Genomic DNA, 15000 nt, shown 5'->3' on the forward strand with positions numbered 1-15000 from the left:
TTACTACAGTACGACTGTTCAGTCTGTAGATTACTACAGTACGACTGTTCAATCTGTCAGATTACTACAGTACGACTGTTCAATCTGTAGATTACTACAGTATGACTGTTCAATCTGTCAGATTACTACAGTATGACTGTTCAGTCTGTCAGATTACTACAGTACGACTGTTCAGTCTGTCAGATTACTACAGTATGACTGTTCAGTCTGTCAGATTACTACAGTACGACTGTTCAATCTGTCAGATTACTACAGTACGACTGTTCAATCTGTCAGATTACTACAGTACGACTGTTCAGTCTGTCAGATTACTACAGTACGACTGTTCAGTCTGTCAGATTACTATAGTATGACTGTTCAGTCTGTCAGATTACTACAGTATGACTGTTCAATCTGTCAGATTACTACAGTATGACTGTTCAATCTGTCAGATTACTACAGTACGACTGTTCAGTCTGTCAGATTACTACAGTACGACTGTTCAATCTGTCAGATTACTACAGTACGACTGTTCAGTCTGTCAGATTACTACAGTATGACTGTTCAATCTGTCAGATTACTACAGTATGACTGTTCAATCTGTCAGATTACTACAGTATGACTGTTCAATCTGTCAGATTACTACAGTACGACTGTTCAGTCTGTCAGATTACTACAGTATGACTGTTCAATCTGTCAGATTACTACAGTATGACTGTTCAATCTGTCAGATTACTACAGTACGACTGTTCAGTCTGTCAGATTACTACAGTACGACTGTTCAATCTGTCAGATTACTACAGTATGACTGTTCAGTCTGTCAGATTACTACAGTACGACTGTTCAGTCTGTCAGATTACTACAGTACGACTGTTCAGTCTGTCAGATTACTACAGTACGACTGTTCAGTCTGTCAGATTACTACAGTATGACTGTTCAGTCTGTCAGATTACTACAGTACGACTGTTCAATCTGTCAGATTACTACAGTACGACTGTTCAATCTGTCAGATTACTACAGTACGGCTGTTCAATCTGTCAGATTACTACAGTATGACTGTTCAATCTGTCAGATTACTACAGTTCTCACCAACCAATCCGCTGTTCATAGAAAACCTACAAGGTCTACAAGACCTCAACTCAAGGCCTACAATAAAACACTTACAAGAGTTAAGGAAAGCTTTAAGCAAACTACCGCCGTGCACAGAGAATGTACAGTAAAGTGTGTGTGTGTGTGTGTGTGTGTGTGTGTGTGTGTGTGTGTGTGTGTGTGTGTGTGTGTGTGTGTGTGTGTGTGTGTGTGTGTGTGTGTGTGTGTGTGTGTGTGTGTGTGTGTGTGTGTGTGTGTGTGTGTGTGTGTGCGTGCGTGCGTGCGTGTATCTGTGTAGCTGGAGATCCTGACCAACCTGGGCAACGAATCCAACATCTCCACAGTCCTTAGAGAGTTCCAGGTGTGTCTCTGACCTCTGTAACCTCTCTGTCTCTGACCTATGACCTCTGTAACCTCTCTGTCTCTGACCTCTGACCTCTGTAACCTCTCTGTCTCTGACATTTAACATGGGGTGGTTGTGTTGGGTCTACATTAACATGGGGTGGTTGTGTTGTGTCTACATTAACATGGGGTGGTTGTGTTGGGTCTACATTGACATGGGGTGGTTGTGTTGGGTCTACATTGACATGGGGTGGTTGTGTTGGGTCTACATTAACATGGGGTGTTTGTGTTGGGTCTACATTAACATGGGGTGGTTGTGTTGGGTCTACATTGACATGGGGTGGTTGTGTTGTGTCTACATTAACATGGGGTGGTTGTGTTGGGTATACATTAACATGGGGTGGTTGTGTTGGGTCTACATTAACATGGGGTGGTTGTGATGGGTCTACATTAACATGGGGTGGTTGTGTTGGGTCTACATTAACATGGGGTGGTTGTGATGGGTCTACATTAACATGGGGTGGTTGTGTTGGGTCTACATTAACATGGGGTGGTTGTGTTGGGTCTACATTAACATAGGGTGGTTGTGTTGGGTCTACATTAACATGGGGTGGTTGTGTTGGGTCTACATTGACATGGGGTGGTTGTGTTGTGTCTACATTGACATGGGGTGGTTGTGTTGTGTCTACATTAACATGGGGTGGTTGTGTTGGGTTTACATTAACATGGGGTGGTTGTGTTGTGTCTACATTAACATGGGGTGGTTGTGTTGCGTCTACATTAACATGGGGTGGTTGTGTTGGGTCTACATTAACATGGGGTGGTTGTGTTGGGTCTACATTAACATGGGGTGGTTGTGTTGGGTCTACATTGACATGGGGTGGTTGTGATGGGTCTACATTAACATGGGGTGGTTGTGTTGGGTCTACATTAACATGGGGTGGTTGTGTTGTGTCTACATTAACATGGGGTGGTTGTGTTGTGTCTACATTAACATGGAGGGGTTGTGTTGGGTCTACATTAACATGGGGTGGTTGTGTTGGGTCTACATTAACATGGGGTGGTTGTGTTGGGTCTACATTAACATGGGGTGGTTGTGTTGGGTCTACATTAACATGGGGTGGTTGTGTTGGGTCTACATTAACATGGGGTGGTTGTGTTGGGTCTACATTGACATGGGGTGGTTGTGTTGGGTCTACATTGACATGGGGTGGTTGTGTTGGGTCTACATTGACATGGGGTGGTTGTGATGGGTCTACATTAACATGGGGTGGTTGTGTTGGGTCTACATTAACATGGGGTGGTTGTGTTGTGTCTACATTAACATGGGGTGGTTGTGTTGTGTCTACATTGACATGGGGTGGTTGTGTTGGGTCTACATTGACATGGGGTGGTTGTGATGGGTCTACATTAACATGGGGTGGTTGTGTTGGGTCTACATTAACATGGGGTGGTTGTGTTGTGTCTACATTAACATGGGGTGGTTGTGTTGTGTCTACATTGACATGGGGTGGTTGTGTTGGGTCTACATTAACATGGGGTGGTTGTGTTGGGTCTACATTAACATGGGGTGGTTGTGTTGGGTCTACATTGACATGGGGTGGTTGTGTTGGGTCTACATTGACATGGGGTGGTTGTGTTGGGTCTACATTGACATGGGGTGGTTGTGATGGGTCTACATTAACATGGGGTGGTTGTGTTGGGTCTACATTAACATGGGGTGGTTGTGTTGTGTCTACATTAACATGGGGTGGTTGTGTTGTGTCTACATTGACATGGGGTGGTTGTGTTGTGTCTACATTAACATGGGGTGGTTGTGTTGGGTCTACATTAACATGGGGTGGTTGTGTTGTGTCTACATTAACATGGGGTGGTTGCGTTGGGTCTACATTAACATGGGGTGGTTGTGTTGGGTCTACATTGACATGGGGTGGTTGTGTTGGGTGGTTTCAGACCTACGTAAAGAGCCAGGACAAGGCGTTTAACATGGGGTGGTTGTGTTGGGTCTACATTAACATGGGATGGTTGTGTTGGGTCTACATTAACATGGGGTGGTTGTGTTGGGTCTACATTGACATGGGGTGGTTGTGTTGGGTCTACATTGACATGGGGTGGTTGTGTTGGGTCTACATTGACATGGGGTGGTTGTGTTGGGTCTACATTAACATGGGGTGGTTGTGTTGTGTCTACATTGACATGGGGTGGTTGTGTTGTGTCTACATTAACATGGGGTGGTTGTGTTGGGTCTACATTAACATGGGGTGGTTGTGTTGGGTCTACATTAACATGGGGTGGTTGTGTTGGGTCTACATTAACATGGGGTGGTTGTGTTGGGTCTACATTGACATGGGGTGGTTGTGTTGGGTCTACATTGACATGGGGTGGTTGTGTTGGGTCTACATTGACATGGTGTGGTTGTGATGGGTCTACATTAACATGGGGTGGTTGTGTTGGGTCTACATTAACATGGGGTGGTTGTGTTGTGTCTACATTAACATGGGGTGGTTGTGTTGTGTCTACATTGACATGGGGTGGTTGTGTTGTGTCTACATTAACATGGGGTGGTTGTGTTGGGTCTACATTAACATGGGGTGGTTGTGTTGTGTCTACATTAACATGGGGTGGTTGCGTTGGGTCTACATTAACATGGGGTGGTTGTGTTGGGTCTACATTGACATGGGGTGGTTGTGTTGGGTGGTTTCAGACCTACGTAAAGAGCCAGGACAAGGCGTTTAACATGGGGTGGTTGTGTTGGGTCTACATTAACATGGGATGGTTGTGTTGGGTCTACATTGACATGGGGTGGTTGTGTTGGGTTTACATTAACATGGGGTGGTTGTGTTGGGTCTACATTAACATGGGGTGGTTGTGTTGGGTCTACATTAACATGGGGTGGTTGTGTTGGGTCTACATTGACATGAGGTGGTTGTGTTGGGTCTACATTGACATGGGTGGTTGTGTTGGGTCTACATTGACATGGGGTGGTTGTGTTGGGTCTACATTGACATGGGGTGGTTGTGTTGGGTCTACATTAACATGGGGTGGTTGTGTTGGGTCTACATTAACATGGGGTGGTTGTGTTGGGTCTACATTAACATGGGGTGGTTGTGATGGGTGGTTTCAGACCTACGTAAAGAGCCAGGACAAGGCGTTTAACATGGGGTGGTTGTGTTGGGTCTACATTAACATGGGGTGGTTGTGTTGGGTCTACATTAACATGGGGTGGTTGTGTTGGGTCTACATTACATGGGGTGGTTGTGTTGGGTCTACATTAACATGGGGTGGTTGTGATGGGTCTACATTAACATGGGGTGGTTGTGATGGGTCTACATTAACATGGGGTGGTTGTGTTGGGTCTACATTAACATGGGGTGGTTGTGTTGGGTCTACATTGACATGGGGTGGTTGTGTTGGGTGGTTTCAGACCTACGTAAAGAGCCAGGACAAGGCGTTTAACATGGGGTGGTTGTGTTGGGTCTACATTAACATGGGGTGGTTGTGTTGGGTCTACATTAACATGGGGTGGTTGTGTTGGGTCTACATTGACATGGGGTGGTTGTGTTGGGTGGTTTCAGACCTACGTAAAGAGCCAGGACAAGGCGTTTGCGGCCGCCACCATCCAGGCCATCGGACGATGCGCCACCAACATCAGCGAGGTGACTGACACCTGTCTGTCAGGACTGGTACTGCTGCTGTCCAACAGAGACGGTAAGATATACTGTGTTTATATCATAATGGTGTAATCTGTACCCTACATAGACCATAATGGTGTAATCTGTACCCTACAGAGACCTTAATGGTGTAATCTGTACCCTCTACAGAGACCTTAATGGTGTAATATGTACCCTACAGAGACCTTAAAGGTGTAATCTGTACCCTACAGAGACCATAATGGTGTAATCTGTACCCTACATAGACCATAATGGTGTAATCTGTACCCTCTACAGAGACCTTAAAGGTGTAATCTGTACCCTACAGAGACCTTAAAGGTGTAATCTGTACCCTACAGAGACCTTAATGGTGTAATCTGTACCCTCTACAGAGACCTTAATGGTGTAATCTGTACCCTACAGAGACCATAATGGTGTAATCTGTACCCTCTACAGAGACCTTAATGGTGTAATCTGTACCCTCTACAGAGACCTTAAAGGTGTAATTTGTACCCTCTACATAGACCATAATGGTGTAATTTGTACCCTCTACATAGACCTTAATGGTGTAATCTGTACCCTCTACAGAGACCATAATGGTGTAATCTGTACCCTCTACATAGACCATAATGGTGTAATTTGTACCCTCTACATAGACCATAATGGTGTAATCTGTACCCTCTACAGAGACCTTAAAGGTGTAATCTGTACCCTCTACAGAGACCTTAAAGGTGTAATTTGTACCCTCTACATAGACCTTAATGGTGTAATCTGTACCCTCTACAGAGACCATAATGGTGTAATCTGTACCCTCTACAGAGACCTTAAAGGTGTAATTTGTACCCTCTACATAGACCTTAATGGTGTAATCTGTACCCTCTACATAGACCTTAATGGTGTAATCTGTACCCTCTACAGAGACCTTAAAGGTGTAATTTGTACCCTCTACATAGACCATAATGGTGTAATTTGTACCCTCTACATAGACCATAATGGTGTAATCTGTACCCTCTACAGAGACCATAATGGTGTAATCTGTACCCTCTACAGAGACCTTAAAGGTGTAATCTGTACCCTCTACAGAGACCTTAAAGGTGTAATCTGTACCCTCTACAGAGACCTTAAAGGTGTAATTTGTACCCTCTACATAGACCTTAATGGTGTAATCTGTACCCTCTACAGAGACCTTAATGGTGTAATCTGTACCCTCTACAGAGACCTTAAAGGTGTAATCTGTACCCTCTACAGAGACCTTAAAGGTGTAATCTGTACCCTCTACAGAGACCTTAATGGTGTAATCTGTACCCTCTACAGAGACCTTAATGGTGTAATCTGTACCCTCTACAGAGACCTTAATGGTGTAATCTGTACCCTCTACAGAGACCTTAATGGTGTAATCTGTACCCTCTACATAGACCATAATGGTGTAATCTGTACCCTCTACAGAGACCTTAATGGTGTAATTTGTACCCTCTACAGAGACCATAATGGTGTAATTTGTACCCTCTACATAGACCATAATGGTGTAATCTGTACCCTCTACAGAGACCATAATGGTGTAATCTGTACCCTCTACAGAGACCATAATGGTGTAATTTGTACCCTCTACAGAGACCATAATGGTGTAATCTGTACCCTCTACAGAGACCATAATGGTGTAATCTGTACCCTCTACAGAGACCATAATGGTGTAATCTGTACCCTCTACAGAGACCATAATGGTGTAATTTGTACCCTCTACAGAGACCATAATGGTGTAATCTGTACCCTCTACATAGACCATAATGGTGTAATCTGTACCCTCTACAGAGACCTTAAAGGTGTAATCTGTACCCTCTACAGAGACCTTAATGGTGTAATCTGTACCCTCTACAGAGACCTTAATGGTGTAATCTGTACCCTCTACAGAGACCATAATGGTGTAATCTGTACCCTCTACATAGACCATAATGGTGTAATTTGTACCCTATACAGAGACCTTAATGGTGTAATCTGTACCCTCTACAGAGACCATAATGGTGTAATCTGTACCCTACAGAGACCTTAATGGTGTAATCTGTACCCTACAGAGACCTTAATGGTGTAATCTGTACCCTATACAGAGACCTTAAAGGTGTAATCTGTACCCTATACAGAGACCTTAAAGGTGTAATCTGTACCCTCTACAGAGACCGTGGTAGCAGAGAGCGTGGTCGTCATCAAGAAGCTCTTACAGACTCAGCCCTCGCAGCACAGTGACATCATCAAACACATGGCCAAGCTGTTTGACAACATCACGGTATGACATCACTATGACATCACCCAGCACAGTGACATCATCAAACACATGGCCAAGCTGTTTGACAACATCACGGTATGAGGTCACTATGACATCACCCAGCACAGTGACATCATCAAACATGCTACCTCGTCATGTATAACGGTGACATCACATGTTGAGCTTGTAGATGTTATTGTATGAATAGTAATTATTTCGGCTAATTTTGGCCTGAGGTCGATGAAGAGAAAAGGCTTCACACAGGCTTCTACATCCTAATAGTTCTCTGAAAAACCCATGTTTCTATTGTTTTTTTCATGTCAAGGACCCCCAGAATTATCTCTATTGGGCCACGGACCCCCATCTCAAAATATGTAGTTCCAGGGACCCCCCCCCCCCAGAAGCAAATATTTGTGTTAAAAACGTTCACTCTGAAATATATATTCAATGATTTGCGGCACATTTTAACGAATTAAAAAAAATAAATAGCATCTGCTATTTTTCAATAGCTACATTATAACGTAAATGTGTAAAACGCCAAAAGGAGTTCCCGCCCCAAAATGGGTTAGCTTCAAACCGCGTTGTTTTCGTCTGTCACATGATGTGTTCACGCAGGAAACGATGCAGAGACGCGTTGTGAGTTGGTTTGGAGCAGCTACATGCTACATGCTACCAAATGCTACATGCTACAGCTACATGCTACATGCTACCACATGCTACATGCTACAGCTACATGCTACAGCTACAGGCATCACTGAGTCTCTGTATCTTCATGTCGCTGGCTTCCATTGACAGTGAATGGTAGACTGTATCTTTGCATCTTCATGTCGCTGTGCTTCTATTGAAAATGAATGGTAGACTGCATCTTTGTATCTTTATGTTGCTGTGCTTCCATTGACAATGAATGGTAGACTGCATCTTTGTATCTTCATGTTGCTGTGCTTCCATTGAAAATGAATGGTAGACTGCATCTTTGTATCTTTATGTTGCTGTGGTTCCATTGACAATGAATGGTAGACTGTATCTTTGCGTCTGATCTCTTTTTTTTTTACATATATTTTTTATCCCACAATTTTGTAACCCATTTTTCACCCCTGTGTCAATCATCTAATGTGATCCTGGGCTCTATACACACCCTCCACCAACCTAGTCCCCATATATGGGGGACAAGGGGAGACCAACCTAGTCCCCATATATGGGGGACAAGGGGAGACCAACCTAGTCCCCATATATGGGGGACAAGGGGAGAGCAACAGACTTGAACTCATGCTTCCTTCATGCCTGAGTGTCCAAGTTGCTCCTTTACACCTGACAGGGGGGAGTTTCCCTGGTTGGACGTAGCGCGTGGAAGGAACACGTTATTCCAACCAGTTCCTTTCCCCTCCATCAGGCGCCCCGGCTGGCCAGGGGGAGGCAGTATAGAGACCAGGATTACTGCATGTTTTTGTGAGGGTACCTACCCTAGGGGACACGGGGAGAACATGTGAGGGTACCTACCCTAGGGGACACGGGGAGAACATGTGAGGGTACCTACCCTAGGGGACACGGGGAGAACATGTGAGGGTACCTACCCTAGGGGACACGGGGAGAACATGTGAGGGTACCTTCCCTAGGGGACACGGGGAGAACATGCAAACTCCACACAGAAAGGCCCTTTCGCCAACCCCGCCTCGGGTATGGGCACTGATGACGCGGAGGAGGGAACACGCCGCCAGCACCCACAGCGCCCCGAGCGGGGAATCGAACCCAGGACCTTCTAGCTGTGAGGCGACAGCACTAACAACTGTGCCACCGTGCACGGTGTGTCTGATCTCTTGTGTATCTCTCTCTAATGGAACAGGTTCCCATGGCGCGGGCCAGCATCCTGTGGCTGATCGGCGAGTACTGCGAGCGCGTCCCCAAGATCGCCCCCGACGTGCTGCGGAAGATGGCCAAGAGCTTCACGGCCGAGGAGGACATCGTCAAGCTGCAGACCGTCAACCTGGCCGCCAAACTCTACCTGACCAACTCCAGACAGGTAGAGTCAACCCATTCAGGCCTGACGGCGAAATATTATATATCTGAAAGAACTTTTTTTTTCCTCCAAAAATAGAAGACCTACAAGCTCGTAGTGCACCACTCGGTGCCGCGCAATGAGCTTGTAGATCTGTCTAACCAGCGATCCCACTCAGGGGTAAGGGGTCGACACTATGCCAGTCTAACCAGCGATCCCACACAGGGGTAAGGGGTCGACACTATGCCAGTCTAACCAGTGATCCCACACAGGGGTAAGGGGTCGACACTATGCCAGTCTAACCAGCGATCCCACACAGGGGTAAGGGGTCGACACTATGCCAGTCTAACCAGTGATCCCACACAGGGGTAAGGGGTCGACACTATGCCAGTCTAACCAGCGATCCCACACAGGGGTAAGGGGTTGACACTATGCCAGTCTAACCAGCGATCCCACACAGGGGTAAGGGGGTCGACACTATGCCAGTCTAACCAGTGATCCTACACAGGGGTAAGGGGGTCGACACTATGCCAGTCTAACCAGTGATCCCACACAGGGGTAAGGGGTCGACACTATGCCAGTCTAACCAGTGATCCCACACAGGGGTAAGGGGTTGCTTTGGAGTTGCCCCAAACTGCAAGTGTACGTTTGAGTGAGGAGTCTGCTATAAATAACACGAGATAAACTGTGGAATGCACTTCCCATTGCAGTCAGAACTGCAGCATCACTCCCAATCTTCCGCCGTAGTCTGAAAACCCACCTTTTCAGACTCCATCATGGCCCATAGCACTTACCCCACCCCCTTAGATAGCATTTGATACAGTCTGAAAACCCACCTTTTCAGACTCCATCATGGCCCATACCACTTACCCTATACCCCCTTAGATAGCATTTCTGTAGACTTAGATAGCATCTGATACAGACTTATAGCATGTTATGTAGACAGCACGATAATTGCATTGTATATAGTCATAGCACGCCATAGTACATATGTATAGCATAGCATAGTAGTATATATATATATAGCTTACATGTATAGTCTCATAATATAGATATTCCACTGTTACTTTCTTAGCTTACGCATGTTTCATGATAAATGCTTTTGTGATGTATTCCCATGCTTTTGTTCCTGATTATTGTAAGTCGCTCTGGATTAAGAGCGTCTGATAAATGCCTACATTGTAAATTGTAAAATAAGTAATTTCCTCTTTTTTATTATAAATATTATTCTCTGGTATCTGTATTGGGTATCGGCTAACGCCTAGAGATTGAGGTATCGGGATCTGATCAGGACGTCAATAATAATAATAATAACAATATCAATAATAATAATAATAATAATAATAATGATGATGATGATGATGATGATGATAATGATAATGATAATGATAATGATAATGATGATGATGATGATGATGATGATAATAATGATATTAACCCCTGACAGACCAAGCTGCTGACTCAGTACATCCTCAACCTGGGGAAGTACGACCAGAACTATGACATCAGAGACCGCACGCGCTTCATCCGTCAGCTCATCGTCCCCAACGAGCAGAGCGGCGCTCTCAGCAAGTACGCCCGGCGCATCCTCCTGGCGCCCAAACCGGCCCCCGTCCTGCAGTCTGCCTTCAAAGGTAAGGACACCCTAAGAACCCCCAAACCAGACCCCTAAGAACCCCCAAACCAGCCCCCTAAGAACCCCCAAACCAGCCCCCTAAGAACCCCCAAACCAGCCCCCTAAGAACCCCCAAACCAGCCCCCTAAGAACCCCCAAACCAGCCCCCTAAGAACCCCCAAACCAGACCCCTAAGAACCCCCAAACCAGCCCCCTAAGAACCCAAACCGGCCCCCTAAGAACCCCCAAACCAGCCCCCTAAGAACCCCCAAACCAGCCCCCTAAGAACCCCCAAACCAGACCCCTAAGAACCCCCAAACCATACCCCTAAGAACCCCCAAACCAGCCCCCTAAGAACCCCCAAACCAGCCCCCTAAGAACCCCCAAACCAGCCCCCTAAGAACCCCCAAACCAGCCCCCTAAGAACCCCCAAACCAGCCCCCTAAGAACCCCCAATCCAGCCCCCTAAGGTGGCCTCACTGCAGCCACGCCTCACTGCAGCCATGCAAATGTTAAAGGTTGCATTTGGACCTTTTGTCTTCCAGACAGAGACTCTGTCCCCACACTCTGACCTTTTGTCTTCCAGATAGAGACTCTGTCCCACACTCTGACCTTTTGTCTTCCAGATAGAGACTCTGTCCCACACTCTGACCTTTTGTCTTCCAGACAGAGACTCTGTCCCACACTCTGACCTTTTGTCTTCCAGACAGAGACTCTGTCCCACACTCTGACCTTTTGTCTTCCAGACAGAGACTCTGTCCCCACACTCTGACCTTTTGTCTTCCAGACAGAGACTCTGTCCCACACTCTGACCTTTTGTCTTCCAGACAGAGACTCTGTCCCACACTCTGACCTTTTGTCTTCCAGACAGAGACTCTGTCCCACACTCTGACCTTTTGTCTTCCAGACAGAGACTCTGTCCCACACTCTGACCTTTTGTCTTCCAGACAGAGACTCTGTCCCCACACTCTGACCTTTTGTCTTCCAGACAGAGACTCTGTCCCACACTCTGACCTTTTGTCTTCCAGATAGAGACTCTGTCCCACACTCTGACCTTTTGTCTTCCAGATAGAGACTGTCCCACACTCTGACCTTTTGTCTTCCAGATAGAGACTCTGTCCCACACTCTGACCTTTTGTCTTCCAGACAGAGACTCTGTCCCCACACTCTGACCTTTTGTCTTCCAGACAGAGACTCTGTCCCCACACTCTGACCTTTTGTCTTCCAGACAGAGACTCTGTCCCACACTCTGACCCTTTGTCTTCCAGACAGTGACTCTGTCCTACACTCTGACCTTTTGTCTTCCAGACAGAGACTCTGTCCCACACTCTGACCTTTTGTCTTCCAGATAGAGACTCTGTCCCACACTCTGACCTTTTGTCTTCCAGATAGAGAGCGCTACCAGCTGGGTACTCTGTCCCACACGCTGAACGTCAAGGCGTCCGGATACCTGGAGCTGTCCGACTGGCCGGAGGTCGCCCCGGACCAGTCCGTGAGGAACGTGGAGGTCTTGGAGCCGGTAGGACTTTAACCCATTCTGACCGGGCACCCGTTTTGGTGTCAGCATCATGTTATGCTTTAGCTATTGAAAAATAGCAGATCTACAAGCTCATAGCGCGCCACCGCGCTCCAACAGTAGAGGTGAACCTGTGTAGTTTATGGCTGCTCCAACAGTAGAGATGAACCTGTGTAGTTTATGGCTGTTCCAACAGTAGAGATGAACCTGTGTAGTTTATGGCTGCTCCAACAGTAGAGATGAACCTGTGTAGTTTATGGCTGCTCCAACAGTAGAGATGAACCTGTGTAGTTTATGGCTGCTCCAACAGTAGAGATGAACCTGTGTAGTTTATGGCTGCTCCAACAGTAGTAGAGATGAACCTGTGTAGTTTATGGCTGCTCCAACAGTAGTAGAGATGAACCTGTGTAGTTTATGGCTGCTCCAACAGTAGTAGAGATGAACCTGTGTAGTTTATGGCTGCTCCAACAGTAGTAGAGATGAACCTGTGTAGTTTATGGCTGCTCCAACAGTAGAGATGAACCTGTGTAGTTTATGGCTGCTCCAACAGTAGAGATGAACCTGTGTAGTTTATGGCTGCTCCAACAGTAGAGATGAACCTGTGTAGTTTATGGCTGCTCCAACAGTAGAGATGAACCTGTGTAGTTTATGGCTGCTCCAACAGTAGAGATGAACCTGTGTAGTTTATGGCTGCTCCAACAGTAGAGATAAACCTGTGTAGTTTATGGCTGCTCCAACAGTGTTATTATCTCCGTGGTGCGTTCAGGTGAAGCAGTGTGTGTTCACACTGTGTGTATTCTCTCCGTGGTGCGTTCAGGTGAAGCAGTGTGTGTTCATATTGTGTGTATTCTCTCTGTGGTGCGTTCAGGTGAAGGAGTGTGTGTGTGTTCATATTGTGTGTATTCTCTCTGTGGTGCGTTCATGTGGAGGAGTGTGTGTTCATACTGTGTGTATTCTCTCTGTGGTGCGTTCAGGTGAAGGAGTGTGTGTGTGTTCATACTGTGTGTATTCTCTCTGTGGTGCGTTCAAGTGAAGCAGTGTGTGTTCACACTGTGTGTATTCTCTCCGTGGTGCGTTCAGGTGAAGCAGTGTGTGTTCACACTGTGTGTATTCTCTCCGTGGTGCGTTCAGGTGAAGCAGTGTGTGTTCACACTGTGTGTATTCTCTCCGTGGTGCGTTCAGGTGAAGGAGTGCGCTCCGTCCGTGGGGAAATCCAAACCCTCCAAATCCTCTGACAAGTTCTACTCTGACTCTGAGGGGCAGGAAGAGGCGGAGTCTGGCAGCGGCGGCAGCAGCAGTGAGGAAGACAGCAGCAGCAGCGAAGGTGTGTGTATGGCGTCTACCTCGTATGACGAAGGTGTGTGTATGGCGTCTATACCGTATGACGAAGGTGTGTGTATGGCGTCTATGTCGTATGACGAAGGTGTGTGTATGGCGTCTATGTCGTATGACGAAGGTGTGTGTATGGCGTCTACGTCGTATGACGAAGGTGTGTGTACGGCGTCTATGTCGTATGACGAAGGTGTGTGTATGGCGTCTATGTCGTATGACGAAGGTGTGTGTATGGCGTCTATGTCGTATGACGAAGGTGTGTGTATGGCGTCTATGTCGTATGACGAAGGTGTGTGTATGGCGTCTATGTCGTATGACGAAGGTGTGTGTATGGCGTCTATGTCGTATGACGAAGGTGTGTGTATGGCGTCTATGTCGTATGACGAAGGTGTGTGTACGGCGTCTATGTCGTATGACGAAGGTGTGTGTATGGCGTCTATGTCGTATGACGAAGGTGTGTGTATGGCGTCTATGTCGTATGACGAAGGTGTGTGTACGGCGTCTATGTCGTATGACGAAGGTGTGTGTATGGCGTCTATGTCGTATGACGAAGGTGTGTGTACGGCGTCTATGTCGTATGACGAAGGTGTGTGTATGGCGTCTATGTCGTATGACGAAGGTGTGTGTACGGCGTCTATGTCGTATGACGAAGGTGTGTGTATGGCGTCTATGTCGTATGACGAAGGTGTGTGTACGGCGTCTATGTCGTATGACGAAGGTGTGTGTACGGCGTCTATGTCGTATGACGAAGGTGTGTGTACGGCGTCTATGTCGTATGACGAAGGTGTGTGTATGGCGTCTATGTCGTATGACGAAGGTGTGTGTACGGCGTCTATGTCGTATGACGAAGGTGTGTGTATGGCGTCTATGTCGTATGACGAAGGTGTGTGTATGGCGTCTATGTCGTATGACGAAGGTGTGTGTACGGCGTCTATGTCGTATGACGAAGGTGTGTGTACGGCGTCTATGTCGTATGACGAAGGTGTGTGTACGGCGTCTATGTCGTATGACGAAGGTGTGTGTACGGCGTCTATGTCGTATGACGAAGGTGTGTGTATGGCGTCTATGTCGTATGACGAAGGTGTGTGTATGGCGTCTATGTCGTATGACGAAGGTGTGTGTATGGCGTCTATGTCGTATGACGAAGGTGTGTGTATGGCGTCTATGTCGTATGACGAAGGTGTGTGTACGGCGTCTATGTCGTATGACGAAGGTGTGTGTATGGCG

The 15000-nt window shown here is 46.7% G+C and overlaps 1 protein-coding gene across 1 annotated transcript in view; it reads left to right on the forward strand.

Moving 5' to 3' along the window:
* The window catches only part of ap3b1a (adaptor related protein complex 3 subunit beta 1a), a 148190-nt gene that overhangs the window by 65226 nt on the left and 67964 nt on the right, over positions 1 to 15000 (forward strand). Inside the window, exons 12-18 of the mRNA XM_083794337.1 lie at positions 1367 to 1429; positions 4986 to 5118; positions 7229 to 7338; positions 9158 to 9334; positions 10758 to 10944; positions 12314 to 12444; positions 13624 to 13765. Coding sequence (XP_083650463.1) covers positions 1367 to 1429; positions 4986 to 5118; positions 7229 to 7338; positions 9158 to 9334; positions 10758 to 10944; positions 12314 to 12444; positions 13624 to 13765 — 943 coding nt within the window. The remainder of the gene's footprint in view (positions 1 to 1366; positions 1430 to 4985; positions 5119 to 7228; positions 7339 to 9157; positions 9335 to 10757; positions 10945 to 12313; positions 12445 to 13623; positions 13766 to 15000) is intronic.

The sequence above is a fragment of the Protomyctophum parallelum genome (assembly GCF_964188405.1).
Source record: "Protomyctophum parallelum genome assembly, chromosome: 21".
Classification (NCBI taxonomy): domain Eukaryota; kingdom Metazoa; phylum Chordata; class Actinopteri; order Myctophiformes; family Myctophidae; genus Protomyctophum; species Protomyctophum parallelum.